Raw genomic sequence first — 24,081 nt, 5'->3', positions numbered from 1 at the left:
TTTTTTTTTTTTTGCCTCTTTTATCTGTAAAATAGAGATTATAGTATTATCTATACCACATCCCTCCTCCTCCCGTGTTAGTTAAAAGGACCAAATGCTTGGATATGCTTTTGTCAGGTGGATATTCAAGATTCATCTCCTTCTGCAGGATAAATCTCCCCTGAATGATAACCCGCGTAGACCCTGCCCCAGTTCAGATTTCCTTCATGTTTATGGATCTTCAGAAGGCCAACACCTGGCAGGATCGGGGGAAGGAAGGAAGGAAGATTTTCCTCCCTTCCCGGAGCTGAGGGCGGCCCCTGGCCCTGGATGTTTCTTTCCCTTATGCTCTTGGGTGTCTGGTCCTCTGGTGCATGGAGATGGGCCAAGGTGTAGACGTGGCTGTGAGTGCAGGCGATCGAGTGTGGATGGAGCTGAGAAGGAACACAGTCTGGTTGGGCCTCTTCTTTCTCAGGGATTCAGCCTTGGATTCAAGGTTCCTTTCAGAAAAGGCAGTTCAGCTGCCCAATGTACCAGAGGAACCATTGAGGTAGAGAAGAACCCCCCAGAGCGGACAAGTGGAGACCTTGGAATCAGGACAGCCAGGGTTCAAATCCCATCTCGGAGGCCATCCCTAGGAGGTAGCTCTGCCCCTGGGACCTTTGTTCTTTTCTTCTAGAAAAGGGAGATGATCAGAGTCCCAACCTGGCAGGGTCTTTGTGAGGACCAAATGAGGCGCAGGATAGGAAATGCCCAGCAGACGGGAAAATGCTAAGGAAGCATCCTCCGCGATGATGATCGGGGGCTGGACTGAGTCCGTCCTAGCACTAAGGCCCTGATCCACTGGTGCTCCAGGGACCACAAGATTTACCCCGTGTCCTCCCTCAACTGGGAGGGATGCATCTCCCCAGCCTCTTTGCCTAACTATCTCATGACTGCTTTCTGGCAATGTTGGAAGAGTTTATGCAATGAGTAGAAGTTGGTCTTCGAGACCTTCGGCATCATCAGACCTGGAAGGGGCCTTGGAAGACCATCGAATTCCACACTTTTTTCTTACAGAAAGGAACCTGAGTGACTCGCCCAGGGCCCCTACGGCTAGCAAGCTTCTAAAAGTGACTGTCTGCATCCTTAGCCCACCTGTCGAAAGCCAAGACGTCTGGGTGGTGTTGGCCACAGCTGGGAGGGAAGCCACTCTGAGTAAGGTGGGGAGGCCTCCGCCCGTCTGGCTTTCATGCATCAGCAATGGGGCCTGGGCTTCGTTCCTGGCCACACCACAGCCTAGACACAAGCAGGTAACCTCAGTGGGACTACACAAGGCCCCCGACAGCCCAGGGCTGGCCACGTGCAATCACTGGGCTGGGAAGGAAGCTTCGCCCCAGTGAGAGAGGGAGGGAGAGATGCCGACTCTGTACCTTTCCATTGAGATCACACGGGCCAGGGTGGCCACGTGAAGCCCAGATAGGAGCCTGGCCCACTGGGCTACCTGCCCTGTGAGGCTGACACCCTCTCATTTACCAGTCCTGCGAAACGAAACTGAGCCAGGGGTCTGGCTCTCTGCTGGCTCGCCAGTCCTCCCAGCTCCGTGAGAAAGGAGTGCAGAGAGAGTGGCATCTTGCCCATGGGCTTGACTGGAATCTGCCTTATCTCACCCACAAGATGCCTCAGAGTCTTTCCCAATTACCAGTGGGAAAGGCCCTGCTTGACTGTGGGTGCTGGTGCTGGCGGGTCCGCAGGGCCCCCTCCCCATCCTTCAGAGGCGGCACCGCCCCCCCAGGCTGGCCCAAACCTTGGGCGTCATCTAGACGTTCCCCTCCAGAGCTGTCTCCTGCTTTACTGAAAGGGATGAGCCCCGGAAAAGGCACCGACGGCTGGGCTTTCCCAACTGGAAAAGAACGGAGTGAAGGAGTTTTCTTTTTGACTGGAACCACGCACTGGAAGTCCTTTTCCTTCTTCCAGGAACCGTCTGCCGAGACACAAGGGCAGACATGCCAACCCCCAGTAACCAGAGACTTCAGTCCCTCCCAGGTTCTAGTAAATGGCTTGTTGGGGCTTTGGAACCCTTCATAAAACATTCTGAGTCAAGCACTTCTGTTCTTGGCAGATTCCTAATCTCGTAGGGTGGCCGCGATCACTCACAAGTCGTCCCCCATCCTGTGCCCTTCTCGTATGGACCTTCCTTTTGCTTTGGATGTTTCATCAGTTCCCTGTTCTTGTTGGTTTTTTATAAATATAACTCTCACTTCCAGGCAGCAATCTTCTCCCTCATAACAAATAAATTCAAAAGGAACTTTCATCCCCTGACTGGGTCCAGAATTGTACACCTCATTCTTGGAAATCACCTGGAAATCATTTGGAAATCACCACCTTTATGTTAAAAGGTGGGGAAGAAGGGACAGCTAGATAGCTCAGGGGATAGAGCGAGGGATGGGAGGTTCTGGGTTCAAATGTGGCTTCAGATGCCTTCTAGCTGTGTGACCCTGGACCCATCACTTAGCCCCCACTACCTGCTCCTTGCTGCACTTCTGCCTTGGAACCAATACACAGTATTAATTCTGGGAAAGGTAAATGGTTTTTTGGTTTGGTTTGGTTTGGTTTGGTTTGGTTTGGTTTTTTTTAGGCAATGGGGGTCAAGTGACTTGCTCAGGGACACACAGGTAGGAAGTGGCTGAGGCCAGATTTGAACCTAGGACCTCCCGTCTCTAGGCCTGGCTCTCCATCCACTGAGCTACCCAGCTGCCCCCTAAATGTTTTTTAAGAAATAAAAAAACTACTTGCCCTGAGAGAGGGCAGCTCCTAATACAATACAATGTAGTAAAATGGGTACTCAAAGATGGAAGTCAAGGGCTTACGGGGGGAAAATGGTGGAGATGCATTTTCCACCATTAGCTCTCCAAGATGATGATTTATCTGGAGTTGGCTTACACTCCTTGCTCTCCAGACCTCCATCTCTGCCCCAAAGGAGACACACACTTTTCAGTGCCAGAACCACAATCCAATTAGTGTCACCCACACTCCTGGAATCTGCTGCCAGTGTCCTTGGCGATAGCCCCCCTCACCCTTGCTGTGGCTCCACTCTTCCCTGGACCCCGTCTCTTCTCTGTGCATAGTTCAGATTCTGCCTCTGATGTGTGCGCGACCCTGATGAAGAGCCTGGTCCTCCCTAGACCGCGGGCTCTTCATCTCTAAGCGATGGGACCCTCTTTCCAGCTCTCGATCGTGTGACCCTCTAAAAACATAACAAGACAATGAGAGGGTGGAAGCTCCTTGAGGGCAGGGACTGTCTTCAGTTGATATTTAGATCCCCAGCAATGAGCACAGTTCTAGGCACAGAGTAAGTACCGGACATAGGCTTTTTCATCCATTCATGCTTGGTCACTGCGTCGGTCAGTACTGCAAAGCCTTCCAGGATTGTTTTCCTCGAGGTCACTGTGGTCGTTGTGGACATTGTCCTCCTGGTTTTGTTCCCTGAACTTTGCATCCGTTCATACAAATCTTCTGCCTGAATCTTTCTGCAGGATCCTCCCCAAAAAAGATCCATCTTGGGCTCGGAGGCCCTCCTGCCCTTCTCTTCTCTTCTCTTCTCTTGGGGTGCCAGCGCAGCCCATGGGCCGTCCAAACGTCATTCCTCACTCCAGTGGGATGGTACAGTTTGAACAAATGCTAGATTTGGGGGGTTAAAAGGATGTGGATTTCCATCCAGTTCCCCCATCCACGAGCTACGTGACTTTAGACAAGTCCGTTTACCTCTTCTGGGTCTCGGTTCCCCTTCTGGGACTAGATGACCTAGGAGAGAGCATTTCAGCTCCAAGTTCATGATCACGGCATCACAACGGTGCCTCGAGGGAAGGGTTCAAGTTTTGCCTGCACGCCTGGGCGAGTCCCTGGACCTCCGAGTGGCCCAGGCAGTTTTCTCTAAGATGACTGGCCTTAAGATTATGAATGTCATCTTCATGCTAGGAGATGCCTTTATCAGTGGACCCCTAGGACCAGACTCCTTCCTTCCCTCCACCCAAAAAAACAACAACAAAACCCGTGATCCCCACACCAACATTTTTTCCTCCGTGCCCCGTGCTTTATCTCCAAACTACAAGAAGAATAAATAGGTCCCTGTCTGGAAGTCCCCTCTCGCTTTCTTGGACTCGGTGGAAAGGGCTGATGCATGGAACAGATCAAGGGAATCATGAATAATTCAGACACTGAGATGATCTTATTGATGGGTACATTCCCTCCAATGATACACAGATCTCAGCATATGCCTGCCTGTCCTGTACAGCTCATCGTCTTATAAGCCTGCATGAGTTTTATTTTCCCGTAAGTTCACCCCTGGGAGCCTTCCTTGATTTCTCTTGAAACCCACCACACACAGAACCTCTCCACTGCCCTCTGACTAACATGCAGTTTGGCTGGAGGATTCTGTGGCTCCCAGGAGAATGCTGTTATTTATTTTTGAACCCTCACCTTCCGTCTTGGAGTCAATACTGTGTATTGGCTCCAAGGCAGAAGAGTGGCAATGGGGGTCAAGTGACTTGCCCAGGGTCACACAGCTGGGAAGTGTCTGAGGCCAGATTTGAACCCAGGACCTCCCGTCTCTAGGGCTGGCTCTCCATCCCCTGAGCTACCCAGCTGCCCCCTAGAATGCTGTTATTAAAAAAGATTGGGCCTTCCTTTGAGGGGAGAGTTTGAGGCCATCCGAGGAATTCTGCAACTTCCCATAGGCCAAACAGCCCACTCTCCTCCTCGAGCACATCCAGAAATAGTTCCTAAGTGGTTTTCTAGCTACACTCCAAGGTCCTGCCCAGCTCTAAAGTTGGGGTCCCGCTTCTGCTATCATGGCGGGGATAGCTGTACTCATGGTGGCGGGAGAAAGCTAGGGACTGCCACAGATGATCCACTTAGGGATCGTTGGGAATTTGTCGCCCTTCCAGGCCTATCCCCGTGCCAATAAGCTCTGCAGCTGGAAGCTCCGGAGAGCAGAGCTTTATTTAGAGTTCGCGCTAATGGATACCAAATGGAGGGAGGGCTGGTGAATGCGAGTCTCCTCCGAGCAGCCGCGTCCTCTCCAGAGATCCTCGAGCCATTCCTAAGCCCTGAAACGCGCCCCCATCCCGGCATCTCCGGGGCAGCAGCTCCATTTGCACCGGGAGAGGCAGGGAGGGAAGTAAAAGGAGGCTAAAGACGGCGAGCTCCGAACTGGAGGGAATCACTCTGGTTTACCCGCATTTTTTCCCAATAATTAACCCAAGATGTGAATTGGACTACAATTGCTTCAGTTGGATTGGAAGAAAGTCTGATTTTCAAACACTATTTTTCTTGTGTTCTAAACAAAGTTTTAGCCCCATTTTTAGCCACTCTGATTCCACCAGGGAGCAGGAGAACCTGAGAGTGGGTGAGGCGTCTTTAGCTGGCCCCAAGGAAGCTGCCTGGATCCTTCTGGAAAAGCTTCTCTCCTGATAAGGGATTGGAACGTTGTGTGACTGTCCAATTTCCATCTCAGGAGGCTGGGCCTTTGGAACAACAATAACAAAAAAGGGTAAGAAAGTAAGCCTTGAGGTAATGTGGCCTTTGAAGCCTCGAGACCCGAGTTCAAATCTCTACTCTACCCCGTCCTAGCCAGATATCTATGGGCAAATCACCAAACTTCTCAGAGTCCAAGTCTCTTCCTCTTTCGATTGAGGGAGGAGGAGGGAACTGGGCTAGAAAATCTCTGACGCTCCCTTCCAGCTCTAGCTGGGAGCTCCTTATCCCAAACCGGCAGGAAAGCATCCAGTTCACATCCTAGTGTTGAGAAAAGAGCGGCGGGCGCCGTGCTGCTTGGCAGACCCACGGGGCCATTTTGAATGGTGCAAAAAGAAAAGCAGACGAGCCCAGTGTGGAGGCTGCTCCCCGCTGAGGGTGGGCCAGAGAGAGAGATAATTGGGGGGGCTGAGACTGAACATCTCTCTGGCCACACCTGGCTAAGCAAGGTTGTTTTCCTTTGGCCTTTGCCCTCGAGATTCCTTTCTCGGGGTTCCGGGCCTTGTGGTGGAAACGGGCTAAGAGACGATGGCAAAATCTCTCGTTAGGAAGCGAGCCTGTTGCCAGTCATCGATGCCCCCTCTCCGTGCCCCCAGCGATAGGCTCAGGGCCTGCCCTCCATCTGAAACCCTGCTGGGCCCATGGCCAAAGAATTCAATGAAGGAGCCATAATCTGGCCTCCCAAGGCCCGGGCCCGGCCTGGATGGGCCACAGGAAAGGGATGGGGCTCCGGCAAAGGCGACACATCCTCATCCGGTCTGGGTACCCCCATGCCAGGCCTGACTTTCCTGCCCAAAGCACCGGCCAAACCCCTCGACTCTTGCTGGCTTCCTGGTCGTAGGCGGGCATCCAGGCCGCCCACTTGGACCCGTTTGGCTGAGGCCCCCCTGCCCATCCCCGTGTAGGAACAGGGCCTGCTTTGAGCCTGGAAATCGGAGCCGTTTCCTGTTCCCCGCTGTTAGGACCCGCGTCCCAGAGTGGACCCACAATAAATCCTGAGCGTGCCGAGGGATGCAGGTTTATTTAGAGTTTCCAAGCTTGGCGTTTGCTTGTTTTCGCTCTTCCTCCCCCACCGCACTCTGCTCTTTAAGAGGAAAGAAAAGGCTTTTACAAAGCAGGACTGTGGACGGCCTTGACTGGACCCTCCATGGAGGGTTTGCGTCTGCCGTGCAAATGGCCTGACAGTTGGAAAAAACACAGAAATCAGCTGTTGCTCGTCAGCCAACATGGCGCTGGGCACGAACACGGGCCTGGGTGCCAGACGCGGACGCTCACGGCTTCTGTGTGATCTCAGGGGCGCCACTTTCGGAGGAGGTCCTCGAGGAGGAGGTCCTCGAGGAGGATGAGGAGGCAACAGCCAGGCCATCCTTCACCTTCACCAGAGCACGCTGGGAATGTGGTTCGGTGGAGGCCGCCATGTTTTACAAAGCACGTCAGTGAGATGGAGGAGGGCCTTGTGGGGAAGGGCAGCCAGTCTGCCAGGTGGGACCTGTTGAGGGGTGTTAAGCCTGAAAAGAGAAAACAGGGAATATGGGGGAGCTGCCTTCCGGTATTCAGAGGGCTGAGGCATGAGAGATGGATTATTCTCATTCCGTTTGGCCCCAAAGGCAAACCCAGCACCAGTGGGGAGAGGCTGCAAAACAACAAACAATTAGAGTTATCCAAATGTGGAATGGGCTGCCCTGGGACAGAACGAGTGCTTCCTTCGGAGTCCTCACGTCGTGGCTGGGGATGTTATCCGGGAGGATTCTTTTTCAAGCAGGAATCAAACTGTGGCCGCTGGATATCTCAGACCACTCTGAAACTACGATTCCGAGCTTCCTGGCGTCTTAGAAAGCGTTTGTTCTACTTTGCCTCTCTGTACAGGAAGAAGACTTGTCTTAGCGAGTTCAAATCTGGCCTCAAACATTTCTTGGCTGTGTGACCTTGGGCAAGTCCCTTAACCATGTTGGCCTCAGTTTCCTCATCCATCAAGTGAGCTAGCGAAGGAAATGGCAAACCATTCTGGTATATTTGCCCAGAAAACCCCAAATGGGGTCATCAAGAGTTGGACGTGGCTGAACAACACCTTCATTCCTTCTCTGAAAAAATGAGGGGGCTCAGACCAGACAGCCTCTTGGGGCGTTTCTTTCTCTGACATCTGTGATACTAAGTGATGCAGGAGGAGGTTATTTAATGCTGGGTTCATCATTCTTTCTCATCTCGAGTCAACGCTAGCCCAAAAGTTGCCCCTCGGCCTGAAACCTAGCCATGAGATGATGAGAAAAAGTCCAAGCAGAGATCCTCTGAGGATGAAGACATCTCATTTCCCTTTCCCATAAAAGCATCTATCAGAAAACAGCCGGTGGAGGCCCTAAAAAAGGGTACACTGAGGGGTAACTGGGTGACTCGGTGGATGGAGAGCCAGTGCTACAGGTGTGAGGTCTTGGGTTCAAATCCAACCTCAGACTCTTCCTGCCTGTGTGACCCTGGGCAAGTCACTAGCGCCCATGGCCTAGCCCTTACAGCTCTCTTCTGCCTTGGAACCAATACACAGTATTGCTTCTAAGATGGAAGAAAAAGGCTTTAAAAAAAAGTATTCACTAAATTTGGGAGACCTGAAGAGGGCAGGGGCCAGAGAATCGTCCCACACAGAAAATCCTAGTTGGAATCATCTGTGGTCGGATTCGAACACAGAGCCTCCATCAGCACCTTCTTAACTTTCTTTCCAATCTAGTAAGCATTTATTAAGTGCATGCTACGAGACCAGAAAAAAAGGTCTTTTGCAGAAGATGGGATTTGAACCGAGTCTTGAAGAAATTCAGGAGTTGAGGGAGGCAAAGCCTCAGGGTCAAAGGGAGAACCCTCGAACTTAACCTTGAAAGAAGCTAGAGATTCTAGGAGGCAGAGAAGAGGGTGGAAAACAATCCAGTCGTGGGGTACAAAGGCGGAAGGAGACACGGAATCGTCAGAGGCAGCCCCGCCACCCCCAAGTTTCTCCCCTTTCCAGTAAACTGCTGTGCCCCGTAGATGGTCGGAGGGTTCTCTTTCCTCGAGGAGGAAGGCTGCCCTTCGCCGGAGCGGGGCCCCTGGCATCCAGGGGCAGAGTCCTGGCCCCCTTCCCACTGCTGCCTGGCCAACGCGGAGCTGCCAGATTCTCCTCAAGCTTCAAACCTGCCTGAATGCAATTCTGGAGCATCAGATTGCTGAAAGCGGTCCAGTTTCTCCAGCCCTAAAGACCCCCAGGGCATGCTTGGGGCATCCATCCGAGCCATTTCACCCTCCAGTGGTCCCCCTGGGTGACTCTGGCCAAGGGAGGAGGGCCGGAGGAGCTGGGCTTTGCAGGTGGGCGGCAGACGTCCCCCAAGGGCAGAAGGAAACGAGGTGACCTTGTCTTCAGAAGGCATCTCCGAGCTGGCTCTCTGTGCGTGTTCATAATGCACGTGGCCACGTGCCATCTTCAGAAGGGCAGAAAACGCCCCACCAGCGAGCGCCCCACGTCCTCCTGCCGTCATTCGTGTCTCAGTGGAACGTGCTCCCCGTTAGCTCTGCCTCGCTGGGTCACGCTTTGGAAGAAGAGGGAGACGGACCGGCACGGAGAGGCTCCGGGAGACTTTGTGCCCATAGAAACCATACATTTGGCTTTGGCTGTTATCTAACAGACACAACGCAGATTTGCTAAATGGTGCATTATCTTTTCTTTACTCTTCTGTTCCCAAGGCTAATGATGTTTAGGTCAAGCCTTGTGCCTTATCCGGGGAAGTTAATATAGAAAACATTAATGGGGATACATGTAGAATTCATCGCCCCTTTGGGCTCGGATCATCAATGGAGTGGGGGAAGCCAATGATTCCCAAACTTTTTTGGCCTTCCACCCCCTTTCCAGAAAAAAAAAATGTGACTTAGCCCCCTGGAAATTAATTTTTATTTTAATAGCAATTAATAGGAGAGATAAATGCCCCTGTGGCCATCCCCGCGCCCCTGGATCGCTGCAGCACCCACCAGGGGGCGGTGGCGCCCACTTTGGGAATCGCTGGTTTAAGCAGACTGCGAGCTCCGTGTGGGTCAAAGATTTAGAGCCAAAAGGGGCCGGAGGAGTCGTCCACCCAACCCTCATTTTTCAGGTGAGAAAACTGAGGTTCTCTACAGGGAAGTGACTTGCCCAGGGTCTGTCAATATTTGGAGGACAACTCAGCGAGCCACACGGCAGATTTGGACTTTATACACAACTCGAGAGGAATCCCAGGATGGAAGAAGCGGCGACTCGCCGTCCCTGGAGGCTTTAAGAGAGGCTAGCTGGCCCTTCGTGGTGGCCGTCACAGAAGGGACCGGCCAGGCAGCCACTGGGCAATGTTGGTTTTGTGAGCGAGGCTTCCTGCTTTGACCTGAAGGCTTCGGACGTCCGGGTGGTCTCGTTTACAGATGGCGGCCGGTGGCCCCACTTCTGAGACAGCTGGCTTTCAGAACTGGTCCGATGGCAGAAAGATCACTCACGAGTGGGTCTGTGGGCTCTTTCTACGACTTTAGCGTGGCCACGTCTCTCACCCCAGCTCCATTCATAGCCGCCTCCTGTTACTAGTATTCAGACCGTTAGTATCTGTTATTAATAATAACTACTAGAATTAGTCAAGTGTTTTACTTTTAACCCTTATTTCCACCTTAGCATCAAAACTGTGTACTGGCTGTAAGGCAGAAGAGCTAGGCGATGGGAGGTAAGGGACTTGCCCAGGGTCACACAGTAGTACAGCAGACTCCAGTGGAGCCACATGTCCCCCGTCTTGTACTTGGGAAGCCCCTATTTTGAAGCCAAGTAAAGGCATAGCTAGCCATCAATGGGTAGGTCGTGCAAATATTAGAATCTCTCTTTTCCCATAAGGATCTTTCGGATTCTCAGGAGCCTCAGGCAGCGACATGGTCCAGACTCGAACACAGATCTTTGGACTTCTAAATCCATTGTTCCTTCCTGGAGGCCGGGCTGCCTCTCCGGGACCTTAGTGAGCTCTAGCAGAACCAGCGCCAAAGTCGGAGGGAAGCCGGCGTCCCCTCCATGCAGCCCCTCTATGGAGCCCACAGGGGAGGGAAGAGGGAAACGGCTCCGCCGGCTTGTCATTAGAGAGACCTGCTTACGGGAGCAGCTTGCGGGTGACAGACAGCCTTTCTTCTGGGGATGGAGAGCCTGGAGCAGGGCTCCATCCATCTGGGGCAGTCTGGATGTCCAGTGAGTCATGAAGCAGAGGCTGGTTGTCAGGGAGACTTCCCTAATGGCCAAATCTATTAGACTGTGAAATGGTCTCCTGAGGGGGTCCTCGCGGCCTCGGGAAGCTAGACAAAGCCCTTGGAAGGGACCTGGGCAACCCTCCTTCATTAGCGGGAGCAGCCCCGAGCGGCTCCCAGCCGCCTCCCCGACTCGAAGATGGTGGGTGGGTGATGGCAGGCAGGACGGAGCAGGAACAAAGAAGGAGGCTGGGGGAGGGGAGGAAGCGGGAGCTTTGTCCGAGAGGCATCACCTTGCTTGTGGCGAGATGAAAGCTGCCCTGGGATGCTTCTTCCCAGGAAGAGGAGGCTCCCCTCCGAGCCCGTTATCCCCATTATCGCGCCGTCCTCCTTAAGGGATTCTGCGCCCCGACCCTTCCCCGAAAGCCCTCTCCTGTTCTGAGGGGCTCCTCAGCAGCGTCCTAGCTCTCTGGCGCACCTCCGATGGGGGCTTTCCCAGGACAGTAACACGTGATGGAGGAGCCCCTCTGGGCGACTTCCTTGTCCAGCCGGTGGCTGCTGAGGGCGCTTCTACTAGAGATGGATTGATTTACACCCATTCGGCTGGCAGGATGGGGGGGTGGCTTTGCCCATTTGGGAATCCTAGTTGGAAATGGGCCTCCGGATCCTGCTGGAAGATGGCGGGTCTGCCTCGCGCATCCCAGAAGGGGCCGGACGGCTCGTCCCCTCAGGGAAGGGGGAGAGAGGCAGCGTTGGGGGCTGCAGGGCCATGATATGCCCAGGAGAGCCAGCGGGGGGCCTGGGTGGCTTTTGAGTTCCAGCCCCTCGTCTTCCCAATGGATGGAGCTGGGCTCGGCGGCCGGGGGGACCCGCGTTCAAATCTTGTCTCTGGGAATTTACTTGCTGCGTCACTCCAGGTAGGTGGCTTGATCTCGCTCAGCCTCCGTTTCCTCATCGGTAAAGTCAGGATAATGGCAGCGACGCGATCGTGCACGTAAAGAGCTTCGGCCAGGTTTCAGCCTCACGTGAACGCTCTCTCCTGTCCTGAGAGCCGGGAAGGGCTTTCAGAGCATCCTTTAGGCCTCGTCGTCTTATAGGCTTTGACCTGGGGAGGGATTTGCTTGGGGTCTCGAGGGAGGTCCAAGCCTCGTCTCCCGCCACTGCCGTTAACTCAGGGCCGTCCCCGCTATTCCCGCAAGGCCAGTTCTCTGATTCTGCCTGGACTGTGAAGCTGGGCACTCGGTCAGCCTGTCAGCTGACCATCAACCGACTCCCCCTTGACCGCGGATGATGCTTCCTTGGCCTGTGTTTGAAGCTCCCAAGGCCGGGATAGAGCAGTCAGCAGGGTTTGGGCCCAGAGCCTGGCGGCACCGTCTGTGCCTTAATGGTTCCGGGCTGTTTCTCCCGACCGTGTCCTCTCCCTGTCCCTGGACGGCTGCCTCTCTCTCCTCTCTGGCTTGTCGGACAGGGTACGAAAAGAGAGCTAGGAGAGGGGGCAGCTAGTTAGCCCAGTGAATTGAGAGCCAGGCCTAGAGATGGGAGGTCCTGGGTTCCACTCTGACCTCAGACACTTCCCAGCAGTGTGACCCTGGGCCAGTCCCTTGACCTCCATTGCCCAGCCCTCACCACTCTTCTGCCTCGGAGCCCAATCCCAGGATTGACTCCAATATGGAAGATGAGGGTTTTTTAAGAAGAAGCTGTAAGACCAAAGACTCGCCAGCTGTTCTCTGAGTCCTCTTCTCCACCCTTCCGTCCTGACTCCCCCCCACGCTGACCCTGTGCTCTTTCCATTGTCTTGCAGGCCCTTCATGCTTCTCCCTCCCCTGATGGAGTGGATGCGGGTGGCCATCACCTACGCGGAACACCGGCGCAGCCTGACCGTGGACAGCGACGACATCCGGCAGACGGCCAGACTGCTCCTGCCCGGCCTGGACTGTGAGCCCCGCCAGTTAAAGTAGGTGCCCCTTCTCTGCTGGGTTGCGAGGGGAGGATGCAAGGCCCGACACCCTCTAAGGAGAGCTGGCGGGGGCCGGGGGGCGTCTCAAGCCTGCGCACGACTTTCTAGAGGACGAGGGGGACAAGGCGGCCCTGCTGGCCACACGGATGTCGGGAGGGCCCGTGGTCAAGCCTCTAAAGTGTCTGAACTTCTCTAAGAAAGTTCCCTATAGGGGNAGTATTGATTCTAAAATGGAAGGTGATGGTTTTAAAAAAAAAAAGGAAGGAAGGAAGGAAGGAAGGAAGGAAGGAAGGAAGGAAGGATTGATTAAGTACTATGTAAAAAGCCTGGAGACAGTTCCCCATTCCTCCCATTCTCACACCTCACATCAGATGAGATTATATATGTAAAGTTCTTAGCTCACATTTATATAACGGTGAGAAAGTCCAGTGTGCGAGGATGGGTTCATCCAAGCCAGTGATGGGCAAACTCCAGCCCAGGTCAGATGCGGCCCCCTGAAATGTTCTATCTGGCTGCCCAACATTATTCCTAATCTGAAGAATACAACGAGTAGGAGACAATACAATGAAACTTGGAGAGTTGCCTTAGAAACAGACTGACAGAGGAGCATTTCCTTTCCTTCAGCCCCTCTTTAAGAAGTTTGCCCTCCCTGCTCCAAGTCATCACTGCACAAGACCCAAAAGTCAATGTAGTCTTTTCTTGTTGGTTTAAGGTCTGCAATTCTTTTTATGGTCTTTATAACTCAAGCTAGGAAATCCAGGGCTCGACCTACTTCTCATTTCTCAGGGCTCCACTTCTAACTTTGGGATGCTGGAGAATCTCCCTGGTGGGGGCAGGAGGCCGGGAGGCCCAAGTTAGCCCGCCTGGTACCTCTCACAGGCACTGGACGCACAGACACACGTGACTCTCAGTCTTTCATTGGACAGATTGACGGAGGACCTACTGTGTGCATTTCGCTATAGTTCTAGATGATTTATGTGTTCATAGAGTCATGGAAGGGACCTCAGAGGCCAAATGGTCCAACCCCCCATTTCATAGATGAGAAAACTGAGGCCGGGGTTGGTAAGGGATTTGCTAGGATCAATGGGAGTTAAGTGACCCACCCAGGGTCACACCGCAGGGAAGTGTCTGAGACCAGATTTAAACCCAGAACATCTCTAGGCCTGGCTGAGGCTCTTTCGATCGACCGAGCCCCCTCGCTGGCCGTCGCTCCATCTTTAAGGAGCTTGTGATATGGTCAAAGAGTCAAGAAAACTTGGGCCACGAGGCCATGATGACCGGAAGGAAGGGTCCGGGCATTCCGGGCCACGAGAGCTCAGAAGTGGGCGCTGGGGGCGTCTGGGAAGGTTCTGCGGAGGAGACGGGAGCTGGCGTGGATGGTCCCTGATAGGGGTGCGGAGGGGAGCGTTCTGAGCAGACGAGAGGTGGAGAGGTGCTAGCTGGGTGGCCCTCCGTGCCTGGGAACCCATATTGGCTCTCAAACAAAAGTGGGGGTCCTGGGGGGGGTAAGTATTTAAGGAGAAACGGAGAGTGTGTGCTTGGCGGGGCCCAGGAGCAGAGACGTCCTGAGGGGAGGGACAGTCCCTGCCCTCCAGGGGAAGGCCGCCTGCCTTTGGGGGCTCAGAGCGATCTGTGGGGAGCAGCCCCGGCTCCCCCGCCTTCTCTCCGCCTGTTCTTTGGTCTCCGGGTCCAGAGAGGGATTTACCAGGCTGGCGATCTTGTCTGCATCACTTAATAAATAACGTTTTAAGGCTCCAGGAAAATGCTTGCCAGGAAGCCCCTGGGAGCTCACGGCTCCTCTGCAGGGCCCTTCGGGAAGGTGGGAGCCAGTCCTGCGTGTCCGGGCTGGAGAGAGGAAGCGGCCTTGCATCGTGGCCGTGACGGAGCCCCCGGAAAACAGGGGCGTCGTGGGGGGGGGGGGGGCTCTCGACCCCGCCACAGATTTTTCTCTACCGTTTTCTTTAGTTAAGACTTCAGACCCTCTGAGGCCACCCTGCCTCAGTCAGTGGTTTTACAGCTGAAAAAAGGGGCCCCCCGAGGAATCGTGATTCAGTCACACACAGCTAGGGTGCAGTCAAGTCTCGGGATTTGAACCCTGTACAGGCATCGCCCGGGGCCCGGGTGGCAAGTATTTTGGTGAATTAAGAGCACCGAACCTGGACGGAGTCAGAAGAGAGCGAGGTTGGAATCCTGGAGCTCTCTGTGTGTGCCTCCCCAGAGCCCCCCATTTTATAGATGAGGAACCCCGAGCCCGGAGGGGTGAAGCGTCTTCCCCACATCTTCCCCGCTGTCCCCCGGCTAGGCAGGATGCGAGGCTCCATCTCTTCCCGCACGCTCGCCCCCACCGTGGGGGCCACTAGAGACTCGGGGTCCCCCGAGACCCTTCCAACAGCCGAGCGTCTGTGTTTGGTCCGTCTAGGGGATGACCCCACTCATGTACGCCTGTGCTGCCGGGGACGAGGCGATGGTGCAGATGCTGATCGACGCCGGCGCCAACCTGGACATCCCAGTAAGTGACCCCCAACCTCCTGCCCTCCTCGTGGCCCAGCCTAGACACGGACAGTTTAGGCCCCGAGAGCAGCTCTGTCTGCGCCAGAAGGAGGTCGGGGTCCCGGGCTCCGGGGGGGCTGCACCCCCCTCCCCATTCCCCTCGCCTGGCGCAGCCCCCCTCCAGAGCGGGCACGGCCACTTCTCAGGGGTGTCAGTCAGCTCTAACTGGACCTCCATCCCGCAGGTCCCGAGCAGTTCTCCCCGATACCCCTCCGTGCACCCCGACAGCCGCCACTGGACCTCGCTGACGTTCGCCGTGCTGCACGGGCACATCTCGGTTGTTCAGGTGAGCCGTCGGCACCATCCTGCCCCCTCGGGCTCTCGAGAGCGCGCTTGGCCTTCCTGCTACGACCTCACCATTCTTGGGCATCCCAGAGGTGACCCCGAGAGAAGAGCACGGCCGGAGGGGAGGCTTCCAGAATCAAAGTGGCGGAGGTGGAGAAGCTCAGCTAGAGAGGCAGAAGGGGCCTCAGAGGCCGTCTAGTCCAGAGCCCTCTTTCGACACATGAGGTTTAGAGCAGGGGGTCCTCAACTTTTTTTGGCCTCCCGCCCCCTTTCCAGAAAAAATATTACTTGACCCCCTGGAAATTAATTTTTTTAAATGTTAATAGCAATGAATAGGAAAGAGAAATGCCCCTGCAGCCATCACCGTCCCCAGGATCGCTGCAGCACCCACCAGGGGGCGCTGGCACCCACTTTGGGAATCACTGCAGCACCCACCAGGGGGCGCTGGCACCCACTTTGGGAATCACTGCTCTAGAGAGACTTGCCGAGAGTCCCAGGAATTTTTGTAAAGCCTCATAAGCAGAATTTGAACCCGGGTCCTCTGTCTCCAAAGCCAATGCTCATGCCACGAGACCCTCCGAGGAGGTGGGAGCCCAACCTGGCCTAAACAAGAATTCCCCAAAAGTCATCCTCCAGCCGGTGCTTGGGGACCTCCGAGGAGAGAGAACTGGCCCCCTTCCGCGGCCGCTCTGCTCTGGGGCGGCCCTCGTCGCTCTCCTGGGAGTGTCTGGACTCGCACCCAGTCTGGTCGCCGCCTCCCTGGCAGGGGCACAGCCCCCGTGCCAGGGCGTTTCTGACAGACGGGCGTCTCTCTGAGCAGCCTCGCGGCTGGCCTCTGGCCCTCACCCCCCCCACACGCACACAGCCTGGCGGGCTTCTCGGCACTAACTCGTCAGCCTCCCGGCCCCAGAGTCAGCCCCTCCGAGGCTTTTCGTCTCCGTCCCCAGCACCCACAACAGCACCCGGCAGGGACGGGGCTCCAGAATGCCTGCCCACCCTTTCACCAAGCCGGTGGAGAAGGCTTGGCCTGGCCGGTGCTGAAGACGTCAGCAGTCCCAGAATCCGGGGGGCAAAGCCCCCCAAGCTAAGCCAGGAGAGCAGGGGGACCCCCTTTCCCCGTCACAGCCAGGTTTCCCACCCGCCAGCCTGATCAAGCTGTAGGCTATGAGGGCCTGGCAGAGGGCCCCGGGGGGTGTCCAGAAGAAGAGTTTCTTCTCGGGGGGTTTATTTCCTGGGTTGTCCTCGCCATGAAAAACCCCGACACCCTCCTGTAGTTCTGAAGCTCCCAGCAAAGGGTCCAGAGCCCCTCCCCTCCTCTGCCCACTCTGCAACAAGCCTGCCCGGCCGCAGGCCCCCCCACACCCAGGCTCAACCAGGTTCTCTGGCCTTTCTCCGGCAGCTGCTCCTCGACGCCGGCGCCCACGTGGAGGGCTCTGCAGTCAACAGTGAGGAGGAGAGCTATGCCGAGACGCCCCTGCAGCTGGCCTCTGCAGCAGGTAAGGGCCCCTCCTCCGCCCACCGACGGGGCCCCCAAACACCAGCAGCCCTTCCGGGCCAGCCGAGGCTCCTGGCAGTGCAGTCGGTATCACGCGAACCCTGTAAAGACTTTGGGGAGGACTTGAAACCCTTCCAGGGAGTTTGGATTCTCTTCCCCGACGTGCCACTCTCCCCATCCATCAGAGGGTCTGTGCAGAGCTTGGCACCCAGACAAGACTAAACAGAGACACCAAGAGGGGATCCTTGAGTGAGCAGGATTTTCTGTGGGTGGCCTTCGAAAACCCTAAAGGAGACAAAGCGAGAGACAGAGGAAGGGAGAAAGAGGAGAGGAAGAGGGAGAGGAAAAGGGAGGGAGAGGGAAAGGAATAGAGGCAGAGAGAGAGAGACAGAGAGACAGGCAGACAGAGAGACAGACAGAGAGACAGACAGACAGAGAGACATAGAGAGACACAGAGACAGACAGACAGAGACAGAGAGAGGGAAAGAGAGAGAGAGAATCTCCTGTCTTCTTTCTCTAAATTTGTCATCCCAGAGCTTTTTTTCACTTTGTCCCTTGTGAAATGTCAACAGAGGAGGCTTATAAATTTTGGTGTTTTTTTGTTTTTGGATAACAGACTTCCCTCGGGTCCCTTTCACCTTCAGATTTGACCAATCAAGTGTCCCTTTGAAGCTTTTTTATTTTAACATCATTAGGATGGGGGAGCACAGCTGGGTGGCTCAGTGGATAGAGAGCCTGGCCTAGACACTGGAAATCCTGGGTTAAATCTGGCTTCAGACACTTCCTAGCTGAGTGACCCTGGGCAAGTCACTTAACCCCCATTGCCTAGCCCTTACCGCTCTTCTGTCTTGGAACCAACACCCTGTACTAATTCTAAGACGGAAGGTAAGGGTTTAAAAAAAATTTTTTTAATAATAATAATAACCTTTACTTGATGTAAGTGAGTTGCCCATACAAGGTCATAGAGCTAGGAGTTTCTGAGGCCAAATTTGAACCCAAGGCTTCCCAACTCTGGGCCTGGCATTCTATCCACTGAGCCACCAAGCTGCCCTGACGATTGGATGATTGCTTTGAATTCTGGAGAGATAGGCTATAAGGAGATCCACCTTCTGTTTCAGGGAACTATGAGCTAGTCAGTTTATTGCTGAGCCGGGGAGCCGACCCTCTCCTGAGCATGCTAGAAGCCACCTCCTCGCTCCATGAAGATATGAACTGCTTCAGCCACTCAGCAGCCCATGGGCACAGGTAAGTGCGATGCCCCCACCTCCACCCCCAGTGTCCCAGTATGTCAGCCAGGAGGAACAAGGGAGGCAGAGAGGACTAGGAAGAGAGAGAGAAGCTTGATCTCTTGTTGGGGAAAGGGTTGAAGGGCTGGACTCTCTTTCAGGAACACTTGGGCTGGGCGGTCAGAGCCGGGGAACACTGCTGTCTCTAAACCGAACCTACCTGTGGCTTTTTTAAGGGTAAAGACCTAGCTATGAAGTGGGGTGAAATAAACCTAAAAATGGCAGGCTGTCAAGCATCCAACATGGCCCCATTTGCTTTCCCACCCATCTCCCAAGCTAAATTCTCAAATGTGCTAACCGGCCCAAGCACAGGGTTCCCTTCTGCAGAAAGGCATGGCTTTGGGGTTGGCCACCTATGTTAAAAGTTAAGTCCAGAAAAAAATGCTTGACATTGCACATGCAAAATCAATATCAGTGCTTATTATCTCAGGGAGAGGGGAGGGAGGAAGGGAGGGCCAGAAGAAAGGAGAGAATTTGGAACTCAAAACATTAAAAAAGATGGATGTTAAAAAAATTATAATAGGAAAAAAAATAAAATATTATTTAAAAAAATTTAAATATAGAATTCTAAAAAAAGAGTTAGGGGGACAGCTGGGTAGCTCAGTGGATTGAGATCCAGGTCTAGAGACGGGAGGTCCTAGGTTCAAATCCGGCCTCAGACACTTCCCAGCTGTGTGACCCTGGGCAAGTCACTTGACCCCCATTGCCTACCCTTTCCACTCTTCTGCCTTGGAGCCAATACACAGTATTGACTCCAAGATGGAAGGTAAGGGTTTAAAAATAAATAATAAAAATTTAAAAAAAGAGTTAAATCCATGTTTAGACGAAAAACAGCAATTATATATAAAGAGCTGGGATGGACCATGGAAGTCACCGTCATTTTCTTTACTGTTTTTTTAGTTGTCATGCAAAGCACCCTTCCATATTGGTCATTGTTGTAAGAGCAAACTTATATGTAACCAAAACCCCAAAATAAAATCGTAAATACACTGATGTGAAATATGATTCCTACAGTTCTTTCTCTGGAGGTGAAGAGCATTCCCAGTCATAAGTCTTTCAGGATTGTCCTAGATCACTGCACTGCTGAGAGTAGCCAAGTTTTCACGGTTGATCATCCTACAATATTGCTGTTCCTGTATACACTGTTCCTCCTGGTTCTTCTTATTTCCCTCTGCATCTGTTACTATAGATCTTTCCAGTTTTTTTTCGAAATCATCTTGCTGATCATTTCTCATTGCACAAAAGTATTCCATCACCATCATATGCCACAATTTGTTCAGCCACTCCCCAGCGGATAGACATCCCCTCCATTTTCCATTCTTTGCCACCACAAAAGGAGCTGCTAGAAATATTTTTAAACAACTAGGTCCTTTCCCTTCCCTTTTTTTTAAATCATCTCTTTGCAACCCCATCATTTTACAGATGAGGAAACTGAGAGAAGTCACTTGCCTCCAGATTCTTCTAGTAATCCGTGGATCCGAAGTAATAGGGAGGCAGCTAGGTAGCTCAGTGGATAAAAGAACCAGCCCTAGAGATGGGAGATCTTGGGTTCAAAACTGGGCTCAGATACTTCCTAACTGTGTGACTCTGGGCAAATCACTTAACCCCAAGTCGCCCAGCTCTTACCACTTTTTTGATTCCAAGGCAGAAGGGAAGAGTTTTTAATAAAAATGCAGTAATAGGAATGGGGGATCCAAGGTCCAATAGCTCCTTCTTCAGAAAGCACAGGAGGAGGAGGCCAGATGATTTTTTTTTTCCCTGACCCTCTCTCCAGAGTATAGGATCAGTTGGAGAGGAGGGTGAAGGCAAGAGTGGGGCAAATTATCCTTATATGTGCCCCAAAGTATATATTCATTCAAAAAGTGGAGCTCAGGGCCTCCCTGTGTCCCATATGTGTAGGGACAGCTCCTGCTGGTGGCCACTTGGAGGAATAGCTCTCCCTCTATCTGACCCTTCTCTGGGGCTACAGCCATCAAAGGAAAAATAAATGAAACTCCAGTTGGGAAGCAGCTAGTAGCCCCCGGGGTACTACAAGAGAAATGGTGGGATGGGCTTCAGTGGCTTTCCAGGTTGGGTTCTCAGGGCCAATGCTTAATCCTGCTGCCTAGCTGGGGTTTGCTGGCATAGGCTTCAGCCTTGCCCTGCTCCCCATCTGGCTCCTCCCTCAGCTTCCCTGTATGAATAATTCTGCTTCCCAGAGCCAGGCCTCCTGAAGGGAGCCAAGGAAGCAATGTGGGGTAGTGGGCAGGGCACTTCATTTACTGTTAGAGGACATGGATCCAAATCCTACTCTACCCCATGTGACTTTGGAGAATTCATTTCCCTGCCCTGGGCTTCAGGTTCTTCATTTGAAAAATGAGAGGATTAGATTCTTTGATCTTTAAAATCTCTTCCAGCACTAAATTCTACAATCCTATGAGATGACTGGGGTCAGGGAGGAGATAAGGAGGGAATCTATAAGGAAGGGCAACCCCAGAAAGGACTTTCATTTCTCCTTGAATCTCTAAAGAAGCAGAAGAGTTCAGAAAATGATAAAAGAAACATTAGAGAGAGGGGGAGGAGGGGGAAGAAAAAGGAAAATTGTAATCATTGCCTATTTTGGTAGGAAATGTACGGGTGAAAGTCTAAGGCTGGTGCTTCCAAAGCCCATGTGGAGTATAGAGTTCAGAGGTCTCTCTCTTTCCTGCTCAGAGCATCTCTATCATTGGCTCTCTTTGTAGACTTTAGACTATGACCCCTGCTGGACACAGTCTGATAAGCTATGTGTGCAGACCTTGATTGTCCCCAGTGTTCCCAATAAACATTCCTCAATTGATAGTCCAAATTCTAACTTAGTAATCATTTATTCAACAACAAATCATGGAGTACTTACAAGGACCATACGTCTTGAGCTTAGGCGGGACCATGGAGTCCATCCTTCTGCCCTTTATAAACCTAAGTCTAAGCTTTCCTGACTCCAAGGCCAACTTTCTATATACTGAACCACAATTTTCTAAGAGTTCATAAATATCTTGTATTTACCCATATATTCTGTATTTGCCTTTACTCTTCAGTGGAGGAGTTCCACTCCCCCAATAGAGTATAAGCTCTTTAAAAAGCCTGGGGCTGTCCTTTTGTTTTTATATCCTCAAGTGTTTAATATTTGTTAAGTGTGTGGATGGATGGACAGATAAATGAATGGAAGGACAAATGGATGGACAGAAGGACATATGGATAGACAAACAGATAGATGTATGAATGAAAAGATGGATGGATGAACGAGTGAATGGATAAGTGGATGGATAGACATACAGATGGAAGAACAGATGGATGGATGATTGGATGGATGGATGGACAAATTGTGAATGGGCAAACGAATACTATGATGCCAGCCCCCATAGGCTTCTCTCACTCCTCTCCCTACCTTCTCCGTCCTTGTCCGACAGAAACGTCCTGAGAAAGCTCCTGACCCAGCCACAGCAGTCCAAGGCTGATGTCCTGTCCCTGGAGGAGATCTTGGCTGAGGGTGTGGAGGAGAGCGACACGTCCAGTCAGGGCAGCAGTAGTGAGGGCCAGATTCGGCTCTGCAGGACCAGGATGAAGGCATTGCAGGAGGCCATGTACTACAGCGCTGAGCACGGCTACGTGGACATCACGATGGAGCTGAGGACGCTCGGTGAGTGCACAAAGGCCACGTCTTCCCCACCTCCTTCCTCCTGCCCATGCTCTGCTTCAGAAAAAGCAGAGAGAAGTTTCATGGGGGGAAAAGGGGCCCGTTCTGAATCCGATCGTCCCTGGTGCAGGAGGCTTGACTTAATCGGAAATGACAGCGCCTGTACACCTACTGTGTGCAGAGTCTCGGGATGAACACGATGCTGGGGAAGGAAACCTGTTCTGCAGTCATGTTGAGAGTAGTGGCTGGCCTCAGTTTGCCCGTCTATAAAATAGGGATGACGGTGATCAAAAGCAACGCTGAAGGAGTCTGGTGGGCCTAACAGGTTCTGTTCACACCTGCCTACCCCAAAGCCCACCTCAGCATGGCTGGAGAAACGAGATGCGTCTCTGTCTAGTGGCCAAGAAGTATGATTAGTTTTCAGCCATGAGCTCTGCCGGGCACTCTTAGATGCCTCGGCGCTCCTCGGACACTCCTGGGAGCCTGTAAACAGTCATTATGTTCCATCTGGAGCTCATGAGCACCCCCAGCCATCTGGCCGGGGAGGAGAGTCCTCCGGTGACGGCTGCACGACTGTCACGCTAAAGGGCAGCCTTTGGACGGGGCCGGGGGGGACCCACAGGGGTCTGTTTTCTGGGTGGCCCTCTCGCCCCAGAAGGCAGGAGCTCCCCAGTAAAGGAGTCTGCGGGGCCCGCTGGGGCGGGAGGGGGTTCAGAGGCCCTCCTGCGGCGTGAAGGAAGGCAGCTTGGAAGAAGCCCAGCCAGCGCACGTGACCGGCCATAACGGGCAGCCCGTCCCCCCGAGCTCCCCCCGAGCTCCCCCCAGAACCATTTTTCTAACTTCGAACCAGAGCTCGACCTCCTGCCTTGTCAGCGGAGGGCCATAACGGTGAATTAAAGCTTTCATTACAGCCTAACTCTGAGCAGGCCTTTCACCGAGCTCTAATGGACGGAGCTCACCCAGGGCTCAGGCAGGGAAACCTCTCCATTGTTGGCGCAAACCACAGGGAAGGGGCTCGGCACGGGGGCGCCGAGGGGGCAGTTAGGCCCGAGGCCGGAGCCCAGCGGGGTCAGGCGGAATAGAGCGCGGGCCGAGAGCCTGCAGACTGGCCTCCTTGTGTCGCCCGGGCCCGTCACCGGACGTCTCTGGGCCTCGGCCTTCCCTCCTGTAAGGAGGGCCTTAAGCCAGACGGGACAGCTCTGGGCCTCAGTTTCCCCAAGTGTAAAAGGAGGGGGTTGAACTAGACGACCTCTAAGACTTACTCCAGAATAAAGACACTCTGTAGAAATACACATACTCTCTCCATAAAGTGAATATACTCTAAAGTCATAAATCAGAGGCGTAGGAAGGCCCTGGCTGGGCCCGGGAGGGCGAGTGAGGAGACTTCGGAGATCTTTTGGTCCTGATCTAGGATTTCCTTCCTGTAGAAGGGTAGAAAGTCCATTCGCCGATGCAGGTGGGCAGCTCGCCTGCAGTTCAGAGGCTTGGGGAATTGCCAAGGACAGCCAGGCGGCCCAGCGGATAGAGTGCCAGGCCTGGAGTCAGGAAGGCTCCTCTTCCTGAGTTCAAATCTGGCGTCAGACACATAGTAGTTGTGTGATCCTGAGCCAGTCATTTCATCCTGTTTGCCTCAGTTTCTTCATCTGTAAAATGAGCTGGAGGAGGAAACGGCAAACCACTCTGGTATCTTTGCCAAGAAAACTCTAAATGGGGTCACAAAGAGTCAGACATGATGGAAAAACAACTGAAAAATGAGAATGGTACAGAGGATAGGGAGCCAGGTCTGGAGTCAGGAGGTTCTGGGTTCAAATCTGGCCTCAGACCCTAGGCAGCTGGGTGACCCTGGGCAAGTCACTTAACCCCACTTGCCTAGCCCTTGCCCTTCTGTCATAGAGTTGTTACTAGGACAGAAAGTAAAGATAACAAACAAAAAAGTGATGTCTCCTGGGAGGCAGTCAGTGGCTGCTGTTGGCAGGGAGGACCTCTTCTTAGCCTCATGGGGTGGGAGCCGTGATCACCCTCATTCTACAGATGAGGAAACTGAGGCAATGGCTCTTCCCCCCACCCAGGTGTTCCCTGGAAGCTGCATGTGTGGATCGAGTCCCTGAGGACGTCCTTCTCTCAGTCTCGCTACTCCGTGGTCCAGGGGCTGCTGCGGGAGTTCTGCACC

General features: G+C 53.4%; 1 protein-coding gene across 1 annotated transcript in view; it reads left to right on the top strand.

Annotated features, from left to right (window-relative positions):
* Positions 1–24,081, top strand: part of ABTB2 (ankyrin repeat and BTB domain containing 2) — a 130,877-nt gene that overhangs the window by 101,569 nt on the left and 5,227 nt on the right. Inside the window, exons 6-13 of the mRNA XM_044681848.1 lie at positions 12,488–12,640; positions 14,463–14,550; positions 15,063–15,152; positions 15,378–15,479; positions 16,878–16,974; positions 18,092–18,218; positions 21,685–21,914; positions 23,981–24,071. Coding sequence (XP_044537783.1) covers positions 12,488–12,640; positions 14,463–14,550; positions 15,063–15,152; positions 15,378–15,479; positions 16,878–16,974; positions 18,092–18,218; positions 21,685–21,914; positions 23,981–24,071 — 978 coding nt within the window. The remainder of the gene's footprint in view (positions 1–12,487; positions 12,641–14,462; positions 14,551–15,062; positions 15,153–15,377; positions 15,480–16,877; positions 16,975–18,091; positions 18,219–21,684; positions 21,915–23,980; positions 24,072–24,081) is intronic.

Source organism: Gracilinanus agilis, chromosome 6, assembly GCF_016433145.1.
Source record: "Gracilinanus agilis isolate LMUSP501 chromosome 6, AgileGrace, whole genome shotgun sequence".
Lineage (NCBI taxonomy): Eukaryota > Metazoa > Chordata > Mammalia > Didelphimorphia > Didelphidae > Gracilinanus > Gracilinanus agilis.
Note: the sequence above shows the minus strand (reverse complement) of the source record. Positions and strands in the feature narration are given on the sequence as shown.